The 23808-nt window shown below is 44.2% G+C and overlaps 1 protein-coding gene across 1 annotated transcript in view; it reads right to left on the bottom strand.

Annotated features, from left to right (window-relative positions):
• The window catches only part of LOC106509192, a 75603-nt gene extending 53368 nt beyond the window's left edge, over positions 1-22235 (bottom strand). Inside the window, exons 1-5 of the mRNA XM_021085100.1 lie at positions 22087-22235; positions 21770-21807; positions 11060-11175; positions 9219-9317; positions 8254-8332 (exon numbers count right to left, since the gene is read on the bottom strand). Of these exons, the coding sequence (XP_020940759.1) occupies positions 8254-8332; positions 9219-9317; positions 11060-11175; positions 21770-21807; positions 22087-22235 (481 nt within the window). The remainder of the gene's footprint in view (positions 1-8253; positions 8333-9218; positions 9318-11059; positions 11176-21769; positions 21808-22086) is intronic.

Genomic DNA, 23808 nt, shown 5'->3' with positions numbered 1-23808 from the left:
GTAAAACTATCACTATTTGCAGATGACATGATACTATACCTAGAGAACCCTAAAGACTCTACCAGAAAATTGTTAGAGCTCATCCATGAATTTGACAAAGTCGCAGGATACAAAATTAATACACAGAAATCGACAGCATTTCTATACACTAACAATGAAAGATCAGAAAAAGAAATTAGAGAAGCAATCCCATTTACCATCTCATCCAAAAGAATAAAATACTAGGAGGAAACCTACCTAAAGAGACAAAAGACCTGTACTCTGAAAACTATAAGCCACTGATGAAAGAAATCAAAGATGACACAAATAGATGGAAAGATATACCATGCTCATGGATTGGAAGAGTTCATATTATCAAAATGACTATACTACCCAAGGCAATCTACAGATTCAATGCAATCCCTATCAAATTACCAAGGACATTTTTCACAGAACTTGAACAAAACGTTTTAAAAATTTGTTTGGAAGCACAAAAGATCCAGAATAGCCAAAGACATCCTGAAAAAGAAAAATGGAGCTGGAAGAATCAGGCTCCAGGACTTCAGACTATACTACAAAGCAACAATCACCAAACCATATGGTACTGGCACAAAGACAGAAATATAGATCAGTGGAACAGGAGAGAAAGCCCAGAACTAAACCCATGCACCTACAGCCAACTCATCTATGACAAAGGAGGCAAGACTATACAATGGAGAAAGGACAGCTTGGTCAATAAGTGGTGCTGGGAAAACTCGACAGCCGCATGGAAAAGAATGAAACTAGAACATTCCCTAACACCATACACAAAAATAAACTCAAAATGGATTAAAGACCTAGATATAAGACCAGACACTATCAAACTCTTAGAGGAAAGCACAGGCCAAACACTCTCTGACATAAACGACAGCAACATCTCCTCAGATCCACCTCTTAGAGTACTGACGATAAAAACAAACAAATGGGACCTAATCAAACCTAAAAGTTTCTGCACAGCAAAGGAAACCCTAAACAACACAAAAAGACAACCCACAGAATGGGAGAAAATCTTTGCAAGTGAATCCACTGACTAGGGATTCATCTCCAAAATTTATAAACACCTTCTGCAGTGCCATACCAAAAAAACAAACAACCCCAGCCAAAAATGGGCAGAAGATCTAAACAGACAATTCTCCAAAGAAGACATACCGATGGCCAAAAAACACATGAAAAGATGTTCAACATCACTCATGATTAGAGAAATGCAAATCAAAACCACGATGAGGTACCACCTTACCCCAGCCAGAATGGCCATCATCAAAAAGGCTACAAACAGTAAGTGCTACAGAGGGTGTGGAGAAAAAGGAACCCTAGTACACTGCTGGTGGGATTGTAAATTGGTGCAACCACAGTGGAAAGCAGTATGGAGATTCCTCAGAAAACTAAACATAGAACTACCATTTGATCCAGCATTCCCACTCCTGGGCATCTATCCAGAGAAAACCATGACTCAAAAAGACACATGTACTCCAATGTTCATTGAAGCACTCTTTGGCAATAGCCAAGACACGGAAACAACCTAAATGTCCATTGACAAGAGGGGTGGATCAAGAAGAAGTGGTACATATACACAATGGAATATTACTCAGCCATTAAAAGGAATGAAATAGCAGCATTTTCAGCAACATGGATGAACCTAGAAACTATCATGCTAAGTGAAGTCAGCCATACAATGAGACACCAACATCAAATGCTTCCACTGACATATGGAATCTGAAAAAAGGACAGACGGAACTTCTTTGCAGAACAGATGCTGATGCACAGACATTTAAAAACTTATGGTCTCTGGAGGAGACAGTTTGGGGGTGGGGGCATGTGCTTGGGTTGTGGGATGGAAATCCTGTGAAATTGGACTGTAATGATGTGATAAATTCATTTGAGTAATAAAAAAATAATTAAAAAATTAAAAAATAGAGTTCACATAATAAGGAAGTGAGAATTGCTAAAATAATAATATTGTAATAATGTTGTTATTTTTTAAAAAGTAACTTGTAAAATAAAAATAAAAGAGAACAGAGATAATTCCCCTTGTGGCTCAGATGTATCAAACCCAACTAGTATGTATGAGGATGCAGATTCAATCCCCAATCCCGTTCAGTGGGCTAAGGATCCAATGTTGATGTGAGCTGCAGTGTAGGTCGAAGACGTGGCTTGGATCCTGCATTGCTATGGCGTGGGACAGCAGCTACAGCTCTGATTCAACCCCTAGCCTGGGAACTTCCATATGCCACATATGTGGCCCTAAAAAAATTAATAATAATAATAAAGAGAAGAGAGTTGCATTTTGCACAAGGAAAAAGTCTGGAGATGTATTTAATGCTGAGTATATTTAACACTACTAAGCAATACACCTAAAAACGGTTAAGATGGAAATTTTTGTCATGTGTTTACCTAGGAAAGGAAGAAAGAATGGAGGAAAGGACTCTTACCTGGCAGCTCAAGTAAAACAGAGGTGCAGCAGCTAATTCAGTGGGAACAGGAGCCTAAGACCCTAGCTTCTTGGCTTCTTTCCCCAGACCCTCACACCAGAGCAGCCCCTCAGGGGGATCATCAAGCAAATCTTTAAAACCACTGTGTGGGACAACTCCTAAATTCTCTTTAAGACAATTTCCAAAGCCTCAGGTCAAATCTTACTCTCTACAGTGTCCATCTCAAAAACCCCCATGGGCCCTCAAATGCAGAATCAGTTCATGCTCACCACCAGTCCTCGAGATCATCCACAATGTGGACCCAGGTCAAGTGTCCACGCTTACAGAGCACCACTGTGTCCCCCACACTCAGAATTATTCATCACAACAGTCCCTTCAGCCTCTATGTATTGCCTGTTTCATCCTTGTTTGTGAAGCAAGAGCTGTGTGCTCAACCACTACTCCGCTAGAAGGCTCTTCTACTCCCACCTTACTTATGGGCGAGGTGCTGTGCCTGTTCCACTGTCACCCACACGAGGGGTCCAGTTCCCCCCACACTATCTGTTCTGGTGGCTTAACAAGTATCCTTGACTCTCAGATGGAACGGTTGATGGGGAGTAATTCCCAAGAGACCTGGGCAATACCTCATCCTGCTCTACCCCCACCATGGTTCTGAGTCCTAGGATCAGGGAAAGCAAACTGCTTCTAACACTCAGGGCCAGAGAACTCAAAAGAGAACAAAGTATGTGGGGGCGTTGGCACATATTTTTCAGTTTAAAAAAAAAATCCTAACTGAAAGATTGAACGATTATTATCTTTGACTGTAAAGCTCTCTTTGCATCTTCCTTGGGCCCTGTTTCCATCCCCTGTACATGCCAGCAGCACCTATGGTGCATTTTGACCCAATTTACATGGAGCTGACTGAAAGGCACAGAATAGGAAAACAAGGCATTTGAAAGGGAAATCCATGCTTCCTAGTTCACATCTGCACCACATCCTCTGCCCACCACAGGTAGGGACGTGGCTACTCAGAGTGTGGAACCCATTTCTCTTTGTTCAGGAACATAGCAGTTACACTCAGAGGGAGTCAGTAAGATAAAGGACACACACATGCTAGATTTTTCATTTGGCAAGCAGAATCAAAATCATCTGAACATATCCCTGTGGAAAAATCATCAATTTTTCATAGACTTGTTATAGGTTTCACAAAACATATTGCACATATTTTAAAAAGAAAATGGCTTTTTAATGATACTTAAAATATATGGCATGGCAAGAATTATTTAAAGTGTGTTGCCAAGGCCTGAAGTTTGGTACTGCCCGCTAAAATATAGATGATTTGGACAGGCTGTCCTCTTGGGATAAATACGAGACCCCAGCTCATCTTATTATAAAGGAAGTATGAAGGATCTTGGTATTCAGGCAGCTAAGTAATTGGCACAAATCCTCCCAAGGTACAACATCCCCTGAACCCACACCAGTTAGCAGCTGTCCACTGCCCTGTGTGCATTAACTAACAACTCTTAACCCAGAGGCCAGCAACACATTGTTCACGTGGGAAAAGTCTACATAGAGCAAAGCAAGAGGAAGCAGAGCTGCAAAGAGCAGAAGCCTACCACTACTCACCCAAAAAAAGTATTTCCTGAGCAGCCCATCAGGCCCAGGAAAGTGGGACATGTAACCCGCGTGGTGGACATGTGATCCACATGGTCTGGATTCTCAGTCCCTAATCCAAGCAGACAGGCTCCGTTTTTGCAAGCAAATGACTTGATCTTCCACACTGGTGGGTGTGCTTTCTGCAGGACACATCTCTATTTTAGGTGGAAGGCTAAGAACCTACCTGGCCCTGTATATGCCTGCATAGGTGCCTACAGTCCTGCAGGCATGAGGGAGCATGCATTTGTGTGACTAAACAAATCAATAAGTGAATGAATCAAAGATGATTTTTTATGTCTACTTAAAGCAGAGCCAATATATGAAGATCTACACTTACAAAAATGTCACTTGGCTTTCATTTTTTCATTGTCCAGCAAGTTACTGAAATACTACATTGTTTTATGTTTAGCATCTCCCTTCAAGGAGCTATGAAGACTTTACGTGTCACTGATGTCAGAATTCAGAGGCTAGTCAGACCATCAAGCAACAGACCTGAAACAGAGGCCACATCAAATGACTGACACCCAGTGTCAAAGCTTCAGGAGTTTACAAAATCTAAAGTCACTTCAGGCCCAAGTTGGCAGAGAAGGCCAGGAAAGGCTTTGGATTGCTACAGGGGCAGAAGTTGCATTTCAGGGAGATACAAAAATAAAAGCAGAGATTTAGAAGCAAAAGTAAGCCTTCTGTTTGATCAGAACCTGCCCTGATCAGAGTGCAGGTAACGAGGCTCTTTATAGGGCGGGAGTTCCTTATGAAGGGTAACAAGTTGCCTGGAGAAGTTGATTTGTTACATTAGGGGGTCATTTTAAGATCTTGAAGAGGAGTAACAGGGCGTTCCTTCTGTGTGGTGAGAACCTACCCCAGGATTCCTTTAAAAAGAGGATGTTCCCCTTGACATTGAGTTAGCGATTTCGTTTACACTCAGCTTTTCAATATCCCATCTCAGTAGTTCCCAACTTATGGACCACAGAGTTATGGCAGAGGTCCCTGAAGTCAGATATGCACTGCCTAGAAACATTTGCTCCTGGAATATTGCCACTGGTTTGTTCTAATGTATGTAGATAGCCCGTGAGACCTAAAATGCAAATTCACTCAAAAGCAACAGTAACCTGAGTTGCCCCAGGCACCAGCCTTCGGCTAAACGCGGAGTCACTTTAACAATACCCCAAATGTCACTGGCTCCAATCTCCCTGCTGTTCATGCAGGACTTCAGCCTCCAGTAAAATGCTTCTTAAGCATTTCTAGTTCCCAAGGATTTTGTGCCTGCACTTGTAAACAAGCGCGTCCTCTCCAACTGGCCACTGTGTGGCGCTGCGTCCGCATAGCTCCTGCCTTGGAGCACCGCCCCCAAGGCCTGGGACTCCAGCCAGGCCAAAACTGCAGCGTGGTTTATATGGAGTCAGAGGGAAATGCCTCATTTCTCTTTCCAGCTGCCATTCCCAAAGAAGTCATATTGGTGCCACACACAATATTTTACCAAGAATTTTTTTTTTTTAGAAAAACAGCTCTTCCCGTTTTTACCTACAGCCCTTAAGCTATAAATGAGAACTGTATGTGAATGTGTATCCAGTGGAGATTGGTCAGCAAGAAAAACACCAGGGACAGAGCCCACGCTGTGCTCACAATCATCCTTCCCATCTTCTGCTGTCAAAATGCAAATTCTGTTTGGCCCAGCAAATTAAACCTAAGTGTACAAGGAAGGGAAAAGCGTAGGAGGATTTATACTGCAGATTATTTGCAAGAGTGAAAAAGGAAGAACAAACATCTCCTAGTACAGAAAGAGTTCAATTTTGACACACTGACATGGTAACATATAGGCAGCTGTTAAAAACAATGACATGGGCTTATAGGTCCTACTGAAAATCTCCACAGCTATTGTTAAGAGAAACAAGCCCATCAGAAGACATGAGGGACAGTGTGATGGCATTTCAAAGATGCCAGGGAAGGGCAGGGGAGATGTGCCTATGGATATAATATTATCAGGAACAAAACCTATTGAAATATTAACAACTTTTCTTCCCCGTCCCCATTCCTGAAAGTAGTCCTTTCTTAGCACTCAGGTCCTTTAAGACAGTAGGAGAAAGATACAAGTGTTAAGAATCTTCTAATGGGAGTTCCTGTTGTGGCTGAGTGGGTTAAGAATCCGACATTGTGTTCATGAGGATGTGGGTTCAATACCTAGCCTCACTCGGTGGGTTAAGGATCGGATCTGGTGTGGCTGTGGCATAGGCCAGCAGCTACAGCCCCAATTCAGCCCCCAACCCGGGAAATTCCATATGCCACAGGTGCAGCCCTAAAAATAAAAGAGGAAAAAAAAATCTTCAAATGGCCAAATGTGTCTTCTTGAGATGAAAGAGGAAATCGTAAATGAAGAAAGGCAGGCAGCCAACTAGGAGAAGCAAGACAAGAACCCCGAGTTTTAGATGGACCTCCTGGAGCAATTCTTTAAGGTGTGGCTTATGGAGAGAAAACTGGGTGAAGCAGAGTCCAAGTGCATTTTGCTGTGTCACGTGTGCTGTGTGACCCCCTCCACAGAGTCTGCAAACACACCCACCTCAAAGATCTTTAACACCAATGAGGTTTGGGGTATTTGTTTCTTTTTAGCCATGCCTTTAGCTTATGGAAGTTCCCAGGCCAGGGATCAAACCTGTTCCACAGCAGTAACACTGCAGAATCCTTAACCAGCTGAGCCACTAGGGAACTTCAAGAACACCAAGAAGGTTTTGATACCAGATTTGGATTTCTTTCACCTGTTTCTGTGCTACCCCTGAGGTCAGAACAAAAAGCCTAGTTTAAGGTAGTGCGTGTATGGAAAACACAAGGACAGACACTCCAGAAATTATCTTGGCGGTAACCTCACCAAGTTAGATTAAGCAGTGGTAGGCTTTGTTACAGTCAAAGCATATCACACTTATAATTTTAATAAGTATATATATATTTTACTTTCACTCAAGACAAAGGTGAGGCGAGCAGGGTGAGTAGCATGCAAAATTTAAGGAGGCACCAACTCTCAGGGCTTTGCACATTCAGAGCCCACATATAAACACCCTGGGAGGCAGTGCCTCCTTAACTTGAGCACCTAACCATCCTGCTTCCCTCGTTCCATCCTGGCCCTCTTCTGACCCGCTTATCTTGTTAAGCATAGTTCTGAATCTCATTTAAATCCAAACTGGCATGCTGTCTGCCACACACCTATATACACCATTACAAAAGCACTTTCGTAAACACATTTCACCAGCTCTTCATAACAATCTCAGAGGAAAATGAGACTGGCGTTACAATTTCCATTCTGCAGATGGAGACCAGATAGAAACCTGTCCAAGGTCTCACTGCAGGGTGAGAGCAATCTCAACTCAGTTCAGCTGACTCCAATGATTACCATGCCCTAGTATTCCCACGACACCACCCACACACAAAGCAAAACAACCCCCAAAAAAGTAAGACCCATATCTATCAAGGAAAATGAATCTCTGAAGTGAACCTGGCCCAAATATCCCTATCTCCCAGCAAATAAGGCCCTGCATCTCCCCTGTGCTCCTTTGGAAACTGTGGGAGGCAGAGCCTTTAACCAAGATGGCCACCCCACAAGGAGCTCCTTCGAATTCTCTATTAGCAGCACACTTTCACAAGGGCTTGCTGGCTGGCACCAGGTGTGAGCCATAGGAACTCTATGGGAGTTTTCAAGGAAAGGTGTCTGCACAAGAGACATTAGCCTGAGAGAGTCTCTAAGCATTGGAGATCCCGGCTGGGATACATGCCGTTATTGGTGGTCAGCCTTCCGGCTTTTCCCCTTGACAAGAGGGGAAAGGAATAATCCAGCATCACTAGCCACTAGCCTGGAGCTCAGCCAGGTGGTCTGCGACCTCAACGTTTGCTTAGGGAGTTAATTCAGGCAGATCCTGAACAACCTTGTTCACACCAGCTGTGTTTTAGGGCACTGCAAGATTCCAATACTGCATTTAATTAAAATGAATATCCCTCCCCCTGCTCTCTTAGATTTGTTTTCTGGGGTTCTCACTGGTACTTTCTTTAAAAAAAAAAAAAAGAAGAAGAAGAAGAAGAAGAAAGTTTAAAAATACATCAGCAAACACACTCATTTGCCAATTGTGCTTTTTTTCTTCTTTCATGAAACCTAATCATACCTGGCAGAATTCATCCTGTTCTTGTTTACCTGTTCTAAGAATATGGATCCATTTCTCTCTAGCCTGGGTCTTTGGAACACTGTTTAGCCAAGCCTTTGCCTCCCTCTTCTGTTAAGAAGAGGAAAAACATACAGTCATCTCAAGTTCCATATTTAAAAAAAGCAGTAAAACTCTACCCTAGAATGTTTACACAAGCTGTGTAAAGTGGCTTTAAAGATGGTCTCGTATTACAGTATTTTCCACCTTGCATTCGAATTAATACTTCCCAGAAAAAGTAAACTTGAATAAGACCAAATCAAGATAAATTGCACACCCACCTGAGTAGCTGAACAAAATCAATGGAGTGATTCTTTAGTCATTGGACTAAAAAGATTCAGGATTGATTTTTCCCCCTTTTAATAAAATATGAAACTCCCTGGTAACCTGAAGTATTATTGGAGTCCTGTGTCTTGCAAGAATTTATGGGTCATGTATCTAAAAACTGTCTTTCAACAGCTACACAGATGGCTGAATTTGCATGATCTCGTCAAGCAAAGACTTTTTTAAAAAAATTAACCTCAGAAATGTGAAAAAAAATATATATATATGGCTCCTGTTAAGTACACGCATTTTCAGTTATAAAATTAAACATTCCTTTGCAAATGTAGCTATACCCTTAAATAATGATTACATCTTATAATACTCAGTGATGTGCAGGGAATAGAGTTTCTAAGGGGCCTTAATTCTGTCTTGAACATAGGGGAGATTCCTTTAAAGGAGTTTTCCTTTCTGAGGAAGACAACTATACACCAAGGACTACTGAAAAGCCCTGCTGGGCCTGACATTTATGACCCATTTCCACAGTGGGGTCTTCTGTGTTTGCACAGTGTTGCTCCTCTCAGTGAGAGTGACCATACCGATCACTGTACTAGGCTCTCAACCTGTCTCAACACACTGCCACCCAGACACGTGACCCTCATTTCTCAGCAGAGAACACAAAGCAAAAATAACTTACCTGAGGTGGTGAAATTTGGTAAGAGGCAGAGCTGGGCCGCAGGTCAAGACGGTGGAATCTCCAGGTCTGTGCTCTTGAAAGCAACCCCCTCCCCTCCCACTGTCTCTTTTAAAGCCTCGTCCCTCACCTCGTGGGGCAGCCACACCTGAGCACAGGCATTCCCTGGTGATAAGCATCACCTGGGAAGCTCATTCACTCTTACCTTCCCAAAGCCCCTCCTCTGGAGATTCTGGCTGAGTGCTTCCAAGCCAGGCCCTGAAACTGATTTTTTTTTTTTTTTGTCTTTTGTCTTTTTGTTGTTGTTGTTGTTGTTGTTGTTATTGTTGCTATTTCTTGGGCCGCTCCCGCGGCATATGGAGGTTCCCAGGCTAGGGGTCCAATCGGAGCTGTAGCCACCGGCCTACGCCAGAGCCACAGCAACGCGGGATCCGAGCCGCGTCTGCAACCGACACCGCAGCTCACGGCAACGCCGGATCGTTAACCCACTGAGCAAGGGCAGGGACCGAACCCGCAACCTCATGGTTCCTAGTCAGATTCGTTAACCACTGCGCCACGACGGGAACTCCTGAAACTGAATTTTTAACAAATGTTGCAAGTGATTCTTATCAGAGAACTACAGGAATGGTCTTAGACCGGAGGTCACCTGGGGCTTTCTGGCTTTGCGGATTACAATGTCTCTATCACAGCCACTCCACACAAAAGCACCCAGAGAGAATTTGTAAATGAATAAGGCTGGTGGTTGTCCGCTAATTTATTTATAAGAACAGGGAGCTGGCTATAGTTTGCTGACCCTGCTCTTAGACCTTCATCATACCATGAAAAAGAGGCAGTAATTCTTGGCTATTTGTCACCTCACTAAGGCTGTGCCTCAGTCAGACAACTGACCCAATGAAAATCTTCCCAACACCATGAAACATCACTTTTATCAAGGGATAAAGCCAAGGTTGTGTTTTCCCTCCTTCTTCAGATTGCAGCACTTGTCATGTCCAGTACAGGTTTATGCTTCTTTTGTCTGCATGACTCATCGAAGGGATGACATCAGTAAGTCTGACACAGGCAGATAAGCAAAGCTTTCATTTGAGCATCATGGCTCATGAAGGAGGCAGAATTCTAAGAAGGCCTCCAAGATGACCATCCCCTGCTGAACATATACCCTTCTCCAATGATCCAATCACACTAATTTAAGTTCTACTTGGCAGGGATTTTCATCAATGTAATTAAGGTCTCAAATCAGCTGACATTCAGATAGGATCATCACCCTAAACGTCCTGGTCAAACCAAGTGAGCCCTTTAAACTTGAGTCTGGAAGTCACAGAGACACCAAGTGTAAAGAGGACTCAACATGGAGGAAGCGTTTCCATTGCCAGCATTAGAGATGGCAGCGGCCATGTGGCAAGGAAAGCAGGTGACCTTTAGGACCTGAGAGCACCCCCCACCCCGCATGGCAGCCAGCAAGGAAAGGGGTCCTTAGCCCTACAATCATAAGGAAATGAGTTCTTCCAACAACTGCGAGCTTGGAAGCAGACATCAAGCCCAAGACTAGAACCAGCACTCTGGCCAAGGCCTTGACATCAGCCAGTAAGACCCCCAGCTGAGCAGGGAATTCATCCATGACATGCCTGGACTTCTGACCTATAGAAACAGAGCAAAAATAAAGTTATGTACAGCAAACTGTCCAGTTTGTATTAATTTGTTACATAGCAATAGAAATATATTACACAAAGGCAAAGGACATTGATGTTGGAATTACTGCTGGGGGATTTTTAAGTCCAGTAGCTTCTGAGTTTAAGTATAGAGGATGTCTCCCCTTAGATCCATATTCATTCGTTCTGAATTCTCACCTGACTTGGTCCAGTGAATACAGGCCCCCTTTCAGGAATGTGGTGATCAAGATAAACAAAACCAACATCCAGGCTTATTTCAACATGCCTGTCATATGTGGAGATCAGACCAGATACTGGGAGTGGATGGGTAATAGGGGGTTAAAAAAACAGAAAAGGAGTTCCCTTCATGTCTCAGCAGAAACGAACACTAGTATCCATGAGGATGTGGGTTCAATCTCTGGCCTCACGCAGTGGGTTAAGGATCCAGCACTGCCATGAGCTATGGTGTAAGTCACAGATGCAGCTCAGATCTGGTGTTGCCATGGCTGTGGTATAGGCCAGCAGCTGTAGCTCCGATTCGGCCCCCAGCCTGGGAACTTCCATATGTCGCAGGTTCGGCCCTAAAAAGACAAAGAAAGAAAGAAAGAAAGGAAGGAAGGAAGGAGGGAGGGAGGGAGGGAGGGAAGGAAGGAAGGAAGAAAGGAAGGAAGGAAAGCAAGCAAGCAAGCAAAAGAAAGTTTACATCTTAGATGAGGGACAGATGTTTGGAAAATTAACTGTCAGGCAGGTATTATAATTGAAGGGTAAGAAAACCATACGGGAGCTCAGAAAGCAAGAAAAGATGGAATTGACATGAGAGGCCACAGTCTAAGCCAGGGACTAGAAGCACATTATATTTTAAAGGAAGGGGATGAGATGATACGTGTAAGATATTACAGGGGATGGTAGAGGGTTTCCTTAATGCAGTGGACACTCCAGGGCCCCCCAGATCCTTCCTACTTCCTGGGAATTAGTAGTTCGAACCCCCTGATCTTTCATAGTACCTATTGTTATATTCTTTTTTTTTTTTTTTTTTGTCTTTTTGCCTTTTCTAGGGCCACTCCCATGGCATATGGAGGTTCCCAGGTTAGGGGTCGAATCAGAGCTGTAGCTGCCAGCCTACGCCAGAGCCACAGCAGCGTGGGATCCGAGCTGCGTCTGCGACCTACACCACAGCCCACGGTAATACCGGGTCCTTAACCCACTAAGCAAGGGCAGGGATCGAACCTGCAACCTCATGGTTCCTAGTCGGATTCGTTAACCGCTGCGCCACGACGGGAACTCCTATATTCTTTTTTAAAAATCCCTCATGAGGATGACTGATGCTCAGCTGAATCCAGGGGAGCATTTGATTTGCCTGCCATCCTCTGAGGATACCCTTGCTAAATGCATGAAAGTCACTCAACATCAAAGCTCATTCAGCCATGGATATGAGAGTTTCTTTCACCTGATAGAGCTTACCAGAACCAGTGTCCTCTTAAAATTTTCCCCAGTGCAAGCTACAGAGGTGGGGAGGGCTGTAAGGAGCATGGGTTAAGACAGTGGAATTTCTATTGGCACCAGCTCCAAGAAGTCTTTTAACAGAGATGTCTAATTGATCTTTATTGAGCAGAACCTTCCCTTCTGCTTACAAAAGAAATGATCACTCTTCCCTCTGGTTCTATCTGAAGAAGTTAATAGCCCAGTTTTCTCTCACAGCAGAGATACTTAATGACCAGGAGACGACCATAAATAGGGTTTATTATCCAAAATACAAGCCCCGTTCTAATAACCTTCACACCGATATCGCCTTGCTTGTATCTGGTGGTATTTGGAGGAGGTTTTCCCAGCTGACAAGCACATTGTTCTTTCCACTCAGGGTCTGCTGTCCAATTAGCAGATGCCTTCAGCAAAGTAATCTGTAGGCCTTTGCCAAAGACGCTCCAGGATTCCCTAATGTGTATCCACTTGATCCTCTCCTGCAATAGCTCCTAGATGAGGCCCAGGAGCTGAGCTATAATCATTTGCACACGTGAGGCAGGAATATTTTGCAGGTGTGAAGATGATCCCTGCAGCACATCCAGGATAAAGAGATACTTGGAGGATTTAGTACAAATAGAGCCATGACTGCCTGGGGGCTATGAAGAGACTGGAAAAAAAATAAGACTTGACAAGTTCCTTTAGTTCATTTATAAAGGGTTTTATTGATATTAGCATTACTTTGGGGAATAACATTCAAACACAACAAGCAGGTATTAATATTTCCATTGTGTAGTTAGGAAATTTGGTATTAAATGCTCCTACTACTATGCTACTTGAGGAACAGATTTAGCAGTAAACTAGAAGCTGAGACTTGGTGCTACAGTAAACTATCATTCTTTGAGAATGTGTTCAAGAGTTATGGATTTTCTGGTTCTTTTTTTTCTCTTTCCTCCTCCTGGCTGCTGGCTTCGCCCACCTGTCACCAGCCCCTCCTTCCCTCCCACCCCTCCAGGTCGCCCCCTTGGCCAGGTATGCTCCATGACTATGACTTCTAAACCAAATTTTGGAACCCATTGTATGAAAAGCACAAGTGTTCTTAGGTGGACTAGAAGACAGAATTTTTGAAACCATGATTGTCCAGAAAAACCTGAGATAAGTGGTCATTCTTACAGTGTAGCTCTAACACATCCCCATACGGCTGGCAAAGGTCAGTGTGGAAGAGAAGCAGCTACCATCTATTGACACAGTTAATAGGAATTTAATGAAAGCAGGTATAAGACCTGGGCCTGAGGTCTTCCCTGGAATGCAACAGGGGAGAAGGAAGACTTTATATTTAAGATGCCAGGTTTGCTCCCCTCCCCTGCATTTTACTGAGATATAGTCATCATATAATATCACATTAGTTTGGGGGGTACAGCATAATAATTTGATATGTGTATATATTGCCAAACAATTACCACAAAAAGTTGAGTTCACATTTATCATCTCACATGCTTATACTGAGAACTATTAAGATCTATTCTCTAAGCAGCTTTCAAATTAAAAACAGTATTGTCGGAGTTCCTGCCCTGGTACAGCGGAAATGAATCCAATTTGGAACCATGAGTTTTTGGGTTTGATCCCTGATCTTGCTCAGTGGGTTAAGGATCTGGCATTGCCATGAGCTGTGGTGTAGGTCTCAGACACGGGTCAGATCCTGCGTTGCTATGGCTGTGGCGTAGGCCCGCAGGTGTAGCTCTGATTGGACCACTAGCCTGGGAACCTGCATATGCCACGGGTGCAGCCCTAAAAAGCAAAGATAATAATAGCAATAATAACAGTATTGTTAGCTATAGCCATCATGCTCTATATCACATTCCCAGGACTTCATCATCTTATAACAGCAAGTTTGGGCTTTTGACCAACTTCACCCATTCTTCCCCACCCCACCTCTGGCAACCTCTAGTCTAGTCTCTGTTTCTATGGACTCAGTTTTCTTTAATTCTACAAATACAGGGGATCATACAGTATTTGTCTTTCTCTAACTAATTTCACTTAGTGGGATGGCCTCAAGGTCCATCCTGGCTTTCTTTGCACTTGGTACCATAGTTAAACATTCGGGACTAGGTTGATGTTGTTACCAGGTCCTTATCATGTGTTTGGGGCTGAGGTGTAGCTCCCCAAAATTCATAGGATGAAACCCTAACCCCAGCATCTCAGAATGGGACTGTGTTGGGAGATAGAGCCTTTAAAGAGGCCATTAGGGTGAGTCCCAATCCAATCTGACTGGTGTCCTTGTGAGAAATGGAGATAAGCACACCAGAGAGACAGCAGACATGCCCACAAAGGAGATGTAGGGAGAAAGCAGCCATCTGTAAGCCAAGGGGAGGGGTCTGGAAGGGAGTCTTCCCATCCAGGCCTCAGAGGATACCAACTCTGCTGTCACCTTGATTGCACACTTCCAGTATCCAGAACTGTGAGACAATAAATTGCTGTTGTGTAAGTCAACCAGACTAGTATTTTGTTATAGCAGCCCTCACAAACTAATACAGACACCAAAAAATGAATACGGAAGGAGGCCTGGAACACCTACCACTTAGAGTTTCCTACCTACCAACTAACTCGATCCTCACCATGGTCCTATGAAGTGGGCACTATTATTCTTATCCCCATTTTACAGAAAAGAAAACTGGGGACAGGAGTTCCCACTGGGGCACAGAAGGTTATGGACCCGGCATTATCACTGCGACCCACTCAGGTTGCTGCTGGGGTATGGATTTGATCCCTGGCCCAGGAACTTACACATGCCTCAGGCATGGCCAGAAAAAAAAAAAGAAGAAGATGATGAAAACCGACACACAGAGAGTTTTAGTGAATTGCCTAAGGCCATTTCTGGCATGTAGAAAAGCTGGAATTTGAACCCAGTCACGAGGCTGAGAGTTTTGTCTCAATTTTCTGCCAATATCCCCTAATTGATCATCCACAAAACTGGTCTAGGAGGCAGTGTGGAAGGCAAATCTAAGGATACTGTGCCCCATTCTTAGGAGGCAAGGACTTACAATTTGGGAAGCTTTGGGAGTTCCCGTTGTGGCACAGCAGAAACAAACCAGACTAGTATCGGTGAGGATGCAGTTTCAATCCCTGGTCTTGTTCAGCAGGTCAGGGATCCAGCGTTGCTGTGAGCTCTGGTGTAGGTTGCAGATACGGCTGGGATCCCCTGTTGCTGTGGCATAGGCCAGCAAATGCAGCTCCATTTTCACCCCTAGCCTAGGAACTTCCATATGCCACAAGTGCAGCCCTAAAAAGCAAAAAACAAACAAACAAACAAAAAAACAATTTGGGAAGGTTTGGAGAGACAAGGAAAGCTAGTTCATCTTGGAGGCCCCTGGGCCTCTGGAACAAAAGCCTGGATGCACAAAGGCTTTTCCATGATGGCTGTTGCCCTGATCCACAGCTCTGCAGAGACATAGCCCTGCCATCAGGAAGCCTTGGGTTTCCCCAGGGCCCTTGGCCTGTGGGTATTTGATGGACTGCAGGCTGCTGGAGCATATTGGAGAGAGAGTCAGAAATGGTTCGCTCCCTCTCCATCAGTCATTTCTCCAGAATAAGCAGGGAAAACATATCTGAGTCAAGGAGGTTCACCTTCATCCTCTAGACCAGGGTTTCTCAGCTCCAGCTCTCGTGACATTTTGAGCTAGGTAATTCTTTGTTGTGTAGGGCTGTGACATGCACTGTAGGATATTTTAGCAGCATCCTTGTCCTCTACCCATTAGATACCAGTAGCACTCAGCCACTTGTGATGACCAAAAATGTCCCCAGACATTGCCACATATCCCCTAGGGGACAAAATCACCCTCATTGAGAAGTACTTCTCTATCCTCTAAGAGAAACAGAAAAATATACTTCCTCAAAACATCTATTTCCATCTGTCATAAAGCTGTCATAATAATATATGTAAACATTCCATGTCTATGGTATTGTATAGTGCACAACCTGCCCAACTGCCTGTGGTCATTCTTCTTTTCCATCCCTCTCCTCAAGCTTCACAGGAAAATGAGGTTTATCTGCCCCCCACATTATCATTCTACCTCCCATATTTCTGAGATACTATAAGGAACCCAAGGGCTTCCTGACCTAATCTTGAAGTTGGGTTTGGGATTGACCTTTCTCCACCCTGAGGTGAGGATTAAGAAAATAAAACCGGTGCTGATCTCTCTGATTTTCTAGTTCAGCTGTAACTGTGACAAGCATGAGATGCTAATAACATTTTTTTCTCCTTCATTGCTGAAGCAATAGATGAAACAGTTTCATTGCTGTGCTCCCCTATCCTTAAAGCAGGCAGTATTAATTAGGAAATAAAGCATTGACAGGGTGTGCATTAATGGGCTATTAGTGCCTGCCATGGGTGCCCGGCAGGGTCTGAAGCCAAAGGCCAAGTGATTTCCACTGCCAGTAGGCACACTAATAGCCAATTAAAGTCCATCCTGAATCGGCTCCTTCCTCTCAGTCAGGAGTTTTTTTAATTTAAAAAGTAGTCAAGTTTCCAGGTACACATCAATTTGTTTTAATGCACATTCCCCTCTCTCTTCTTGCAGAAAGAGGTGAGTTCACCCACAGAAGATAAGGGGGAGAAATCAAAGAAAGGACTGGGGCGACAAGGACTGACATACCGGCCCGCAAAGCTGTCCCTTGGACCCTCTTGGTGGAGGCAAGATGCCCCTTGTATAAGGTTTTTTAACCGCACCTGCTTCTTTCCTGTGTGTTTAAGATGCAGAAGGCAAGGAGACTGACATTTTTGCAGGAGCTTTTGTTTTAAAACACATTCAGTCCTATTGAAACCTTGTCTTCTAGTAATGCCTGCCTCCTAATAAAAATGAGAGCTAAGGTAACATACATTGGGTTCTTACCACGTGCCTCTACATGTGTCTATATCTCATTGAATTGAAAACCCCCCAAACAGCCCCCAATACAGGGACTCTGAGAATCCCCATCCTGCTGATGGTCAAACAGGCACAGAGAGGTTCAGTAATCTACCTAAGATCACACAGAGGGTGGGAGAACCAATTTTTAAACCCAGACCATCTGCCTACACTTCCAGATGCCAAGAACCAGACTCGGCCAATAGGGCTCTTCTACTTGCCTTGAACTGGTGGTGAAACTATGGGTATTGATTGGTCAAATCCTGTCTTCACTAACCAAGGTAGTTTTAAGACTTTTCAGGTCCTCTGAGTGGCACATAGCATAAACACTAAGTTGTTTTCCCAGTTATTTTCCAGGAATTTGGAATCAGCTGAGTCTCGATAAGCCAAGTCATGTAAGACAGATAGGACCACCAATACTGCAACTGGGCAAGTGCATTTTGACCCTCTGCCATCAGAGGGCAGAAAACTCCACCCTCCAAACACACAGAGACCTGTAGTCTAGTAATGCCTGCACAGACCGTCCCACTTCTTCATTCTTTACCCCTTGGTGCCCAGAGCCTCTTGCCTTCTGGGAGGCAGATTTGAGACTTATTCTCTCATCTCCTCCTCACTTGGCTGCCTTACGAATCAACCTTCTCTTTGCCACAAACTTCAGCATCTTGGTGTTTTGTCTTGCTGCACCTCTGGCAAAATGAACCCGGTTCTGTAACAGTGGTACAGGCCCCTTGTCTGTGAGGAAGGGAGGTTAAAGCAGTCACATTGCAGATGTTTTCTCCTCCCCAGGGTAGACACCCTGCTCTGCCAGGAAGGGAGAACCTTGCTAATCCAAGTGTGGCCCACCATCCAGCAGCGTCACCATTCCCTGGGAGCTTGTAAATCCAGAATCCAGGCTCCACCCCAGAACTACTGAATAAAAGCCTGCAATTAGTAGTTCCTGTTGTGGCTCAGCAGGTTAAGAACATGACATAGTGTCCAGGAGGATGCTGGTGTGATCCCTGGCCTTGCTCAGTGGGTTAAATCCAGCGATGCCATGAGCTGTGGTATAGGTTGCAGACATGGCTCGGATCCTGCATTGCTGTGGCATGGTGTAAACTGGCGGCTGCAGCCCCGATTCAGCCCCTAGCCCAGGAATTTCCCTATGCTGCTGGTGCAGCTGAAAAAATATTAAAAAAAAAAAAAGAACCCACATTTAACAAGATCCACAGGAGAGGCATACCCACATTCAAGTTTGAGGGGTACCAAGCTGGAGTCCAAGTAGTTCATTCCTAGGGCCATCTTCTTCTCTGCAACTAATTAAAAAGAAGCAAAGATTGATCCCCACCTACTCTACCTCTGTCACTTGAATACCTATCACATGAGCTCATTTCATCTTCTGCAGATCCTGCCAATGAGACCGAGGGTCAGAGGAGTCAAGCACCGAAGTTTCCATAAAAGAACACAGCCAAAGCTCTCAGGAGCCCAGAGCCCCAAAGAGGAAGGCCCCTCAGCACAGCGTCCCTCCACAGCTTCCCAGACCATGAGTCAGGAGAGCGGCCAGGGTCCCCAAACAGAGTTCGCATCATTCCAAAGATGTCCATAGCAGACCACAAGGCAAATGTGAGGGGTAGGTTCAAATCATGGGATCTCTGAATTTTGAGATTTAAAGGAAAAAATGCTGTTTTTCTGGGCTGGTTAAAACAGTTCTACCAAGGAGTAAAGAGAGGGCATCTCCAGGCCCCTTCTGGACATAGAATTTAATGCCTATTTATTGAGGATCTCTCCGTGCATTTGCTCAGTCCTACATCAAGATGGAGTTGTTCTCTGGGTCCTAAAACTTGGGTTCTAAAAAGGTCACAGAAATGGGTGAGGTATAAAAAAAATGCCAGAACAATGCAATAGCCTTAATCAGACTGTCTTTGCTTTTCTTTGCTTATAAGTCACTGGCTTTAAATTTAATATAGTGTCATGTCTTTATTTTTCTTGAAGTATTTTTTTTAAAAAAAAGAAAAAAAGATCACATAAAGATTTTCTTCCATGGTAAGACTTTTATATTGTATTTTTCTTAAAATGGAGTATGGTACATTTACCCTCCATCAGATGATTGCTTATAACTCACCTTGCTTTATTAAGAACACCGCTAGAGGCTTCTACGCCCCTAGTAATAAAAATGTATTTTCAGGCCCATTCAAACCAATGAAAATCCAAGTTCTCAGAGCACAAGATAATGAAAATTCTCTAGATCGGTGTCTTTTACTACTTTTAATCTGTTAACAGACCCTAAGTGTCTCAGATGAAAGGTACTCTAGTGTGAATTGCCATCGTTAACAGACTTTCCATACAGGTAACTCCTGATTATTCCAATTTCTCACAAATTTGGACACTTTTACTGCCTCTCTAGCATTTCTGGGGGGGTGTGAAAGAAAAAAGAGGTTGGTACAATTTATTTCTCAAAATATACACAGGAATATGTTGCACATACACACAAGGAAACCTTGTAAATAATGTATGAGGAGCAATGTAATTTTGATAACGGAACTACTCATTTTAGAAAGACAACACTTGTCACAAAATATCCCCTCACCAAAACTGATTGGGAATTTTTAGAGACTACCAAACCAGAGATGGAGATTTATAGCAACTTAAGATGTTTGAAAAATGAAGGTTTTTTGTGACTTCCTTGAGGAAGACGGCAACAATTATCCAAAATTGCAAAACTGGCTCCAGATTGGCTCCTTGTACCTTTTTCTCTTGGCAATATGACTTTAAAGTTTCTTCCAACAAGAGGTAGTCGGTTTCCCCATCCTTGAACCTGGGTTCACATTGTGAGTTGCCATGGCCAATAGAACATAGAAGAAACGAGGTTGTGCAGGTTTAGAGCTAGGTCCCAAGATGCCTGCAGCTTCTATTCCCCTGTTGGAGCCCTGCCACCACCACGAGTACAAGCCCCAGTGACCGGCTGGGACTTAAGAAATATCAGTCAGTCCCCCAGCCTAGCTGACAACCAGCCCGCAGCTGACACCACAGGTATAGGAGCAATTTCAGTCGCAATAAGCTGGAATGTGAGGAAGAATTATGAGCATAAGCATATGCTGTATTAAACCACTCTGCAAACATGACATTATTTTTCAAAAGTACTTTTGCTATTTTGAATCCCTGAGTGGATATATTGAAAATAGCCCTCCAATTATTGTTGGAGAGCAAAGGATAAAAACTGAAGTTGAGAGTAAAATATATTAGTATATCCAAATTCACGTTTTGATAAATTAGTAGACAATCATCTGAAGAAAAACAGACATAACTGGGGGAAAAAAAAAAAAGTCCAAAGAGCAAGAAGTGTGAAGAAACATGTCTGTTTCACCAAGTAGTACAACAATGGAAATTATATGTTGGGTTCTTTGTCTAATGTTGATCACAAAGGCACTATTTGATTTGTATAGACTTGGAGGATAAACAAGGCATTAAGCTTATGTGTTGGTTTGAAAACTGGCCACTATACACAGAGGGCAAGGAGAGACCCAAGAGAGACAGACCACTCCAGTGGACAAGTTTTCTCCTCCTTCTTGCCACCATGAGGCATATGGAGTTCCTGGGATTTTTTTTTTTTTTTTTGAGTGATCTACACAGCCAGATAACTAACCTACTGTGCTAGACATCAAACCTGGACTGGGATCATAACCTCGTCCCAGGGCTCCAGAGATACCCCCAATCCTGTTGTGCTGCAGGGGAACTCCAGTAGGTGGCAGTTTTAACAAGCAAGGGAACCTACTTACAAGGTTTATCTTGGTTGGTGAAAAAACAATAGATCTGGGCACCCACCTGCCAGAACCTCAAGCTCATACGGAGATTTTAACAGGGTTCAGTCTCGTGTACTGTCCAGATGCCCTTAATGACACATTACTCTCTCAAGGCTGCATCCTTGAAAATGGTACCCACCGTGGGAGTAGTGGGCAGAAGTACATTCCAGGGACAAGGGAGGGGTCGAGGAGCCTCCGATTGCCCAGGTCCAGCTCTTGGGTCACCTGGAGATCATGTCCCCTCAATGACCTCCTCCAACATTGCAACAAGGATGGAAGCCAGGAAAGATAGACTAGGGCAGAAACCACTCAGTTTGTTATAATGAATGCCAGGGCAACTCAAGCAAATCGACTGAGAAGCCTACATAGGGCTTGGAAGTAGGAAGCATTTGGGGACTACCCTGAGGCTGATAATGACCTTTCTCCCCAAAGGGACAAAGACAGCAGAAAGCTGAGTGGGATCAAGGCAGAGAACAAAGATAGGCAAGCCTGGCTATGTAGTAACATGTGGATCCAAGAATGTGTCTCAGAATGGCTGGGGCTCAGCAGACCAGCTACTTCCTCATTCTCCTGGACCCCCATGGGTATACTTAACTCAGGGCAGGCTCATTCACACTGCTGAGTCACTTCCACCTGTTCATGGAGTTGACAGTTACTTGCTCAGAGTGAACCAACGTCCCTGGACCTAAAATCTACTGCAAGAGGGGGATGGTGGCAAGCAAGTTGCCAACAACGACCAGATGAGAAGGAGGAAGAAAGGCTCAGTAAACCACCTGGGTAGATCAATGGGGTGGGGTTATGTTCTGAAGAGCTAAAGAGGGCAGACGTAAAAAAGCAAAAGGGAGGCACGAGCATGCAGTCAAGCCCCACTGAATGGATGTTCCATCTATGCGTTTTATACAAATTCCATTAAATTTGTTCGGAATGAAAAAAGGGAGAACAAAATTATCATGTAAATCATGTCAGGGATTTGATGCACCTTCTCATTCACAGCTCACAGACCAGGGTCAGAGGGAAATAGGAGCGGTGAATCTGGCAGCTCTTAGGAAATCGAGGGCCTCAGAGGCCTCTCAAAGTCAAAGTATCTCACCTTTTGCACTTTTCAAGCAACGTTTTTCCTAAGTGCGAGTCACCCCTGTCATCAAGTTCTCCAAGAAACACAACTCTCCACATGCTAGAGGAAAAATGGGCTACTTTGGCTTTTTGAGACCCAATGTGCAGGTCTCCAAAATGGTACATGTCTAGGGGATCGTTCAAGAAAATTAACCACCATTAGTGGGTTTTTTGTTTGTTTGTTTGTTTCGGTTTCTTGTCTTCACATAGCATATGACCCAGATGTGCTGAGAAGTAAGAAAAGGATGGCAATTGAATCTAGGGCCGCTGGTTCAAGGAGTCAAGGGGCAACCTTCACAGCCTACGCGGGAAAGTAGAGAAAAGGAACATCCAGCTGAAGACAGGAGCCACCCTGTCTGGGCTCACGATGCCAACATCTCTTCCCACATTTTCAGATTCTCCTCCACTGCGGGCCCCTCCCAGTCAGAGTTCAAGAGCCATAAGGCTCTCTCCCGGAAATGCCCTGCTCCATCCCCCTCTCATGTCCTTCCACCCACCCCTCTCTTCTATCCCTTGGCCATCGGATTTGTTGGCTTGCCTCATTGTTCTCCTCCCATCCACACTTCTGCCCACTGAGATCTGGTCTCTGCCTCTCCACCACCACTCTCAGCAAAGTGATCTCCTTAAAGCCCCTGATAATTACTTTGCTGACAAGTCCAAGGAACGACTTCTCGATCCTTATGTCTTTGACCACCAAGCCAAGTTATGTCTTCAAACAATATCTGTTTTGAAGATCTCTTTCCTTGGCTTCTGCTCCACCCAACCCTCCTAATAGTTTTCTCTCTCTGGCCGTGCCCTCTCAGTCTCTTTCTGAGCTGATCTTTCTTCAGGTATTTCTCAGGATTCTGTATAAGGCTCTATGCTCATTATCCTCTATGCCATCTCTCTGGAGGATCTTACCCTTTCCCTTTGTTTTGATTACCAGTTAAATCTTTCCAAGACCACTCTCTGCAGCTTTCAGTCTGTATACATCTTCCTATTAAACATCTCCATTTAAGTGTCTCATAAGGCACCTCAAATTCGACATGTCCACATTACTCAATATTCACTCAGAAAAACAGTTTGATATGGCAAATTTCATATGGTGATGGGAAAGCTAAAAAGCCAAATGGGATGGTGAGACAGCCCAGAGAGTCACCACAGAGGAAGCCATGGCCGCCCCACTGCTGGGCTGGGGATGGTGGGTGAAAGAAGGAAGTGGTGTTGCTGCAGTCGCTAGGCAGGAGCTGGAAACACAGCGGGAGTGGCTGCCTCATGGGGCAGGGACTCACAAAGCAAAGCAGGCCATCAGCCCTGCTGCAGGGGCCTGAGGAGAGAGTGGAAGAGGAGGGAGAAATACATCAGCTTCTCCCTGCCTCCTGTCCTCTAACCTCCAGCCAATGCTTCCCACTGCTTGTGATTTCACAGAGACAGTCCTGAGTGGTGGCTTGAAGCAAGATCTTAATTCCCCACTCAGGAATGGAACCTGGACAGCCTGGGTGAAAACAAGCAACCCTAGCTGCTAGACCACTTGGGGCTAGAGGCTAAAACAGAGTTGCCCTGAATCTTGCCCAGGTTGAAAGTAAGACTGTTTCAACAACGTAAAAACTAAAAAGAGGCACAAAGTTTATTATTATAAGCACAGCACATGTGGGAAAGCACACAATGAAGCAGTTTAGAAGTAAAACAGCACACTCAGGAGCGTAGACAAACTTGCTAG

Source organism: Sus scrofa, chromosome 1 (genome assembly GCF_000003025.6).
Source record: "Sus scrofa isolate TJ Tabasco breed Duroc chromosome 1, Sscrofa11.1, whole genome shotgun sequence".
Classification (NCBI taxonomy): Eukaryota; Metazoa; Chordata; class Mammalia; order Artiodactyla; family Suidae; genus Sus; species Sus scrofa.
Note: the sequence above shows the minus strand (reverse complement) of the source record. Positions and strands in the feature narration are given on the sequence as shown.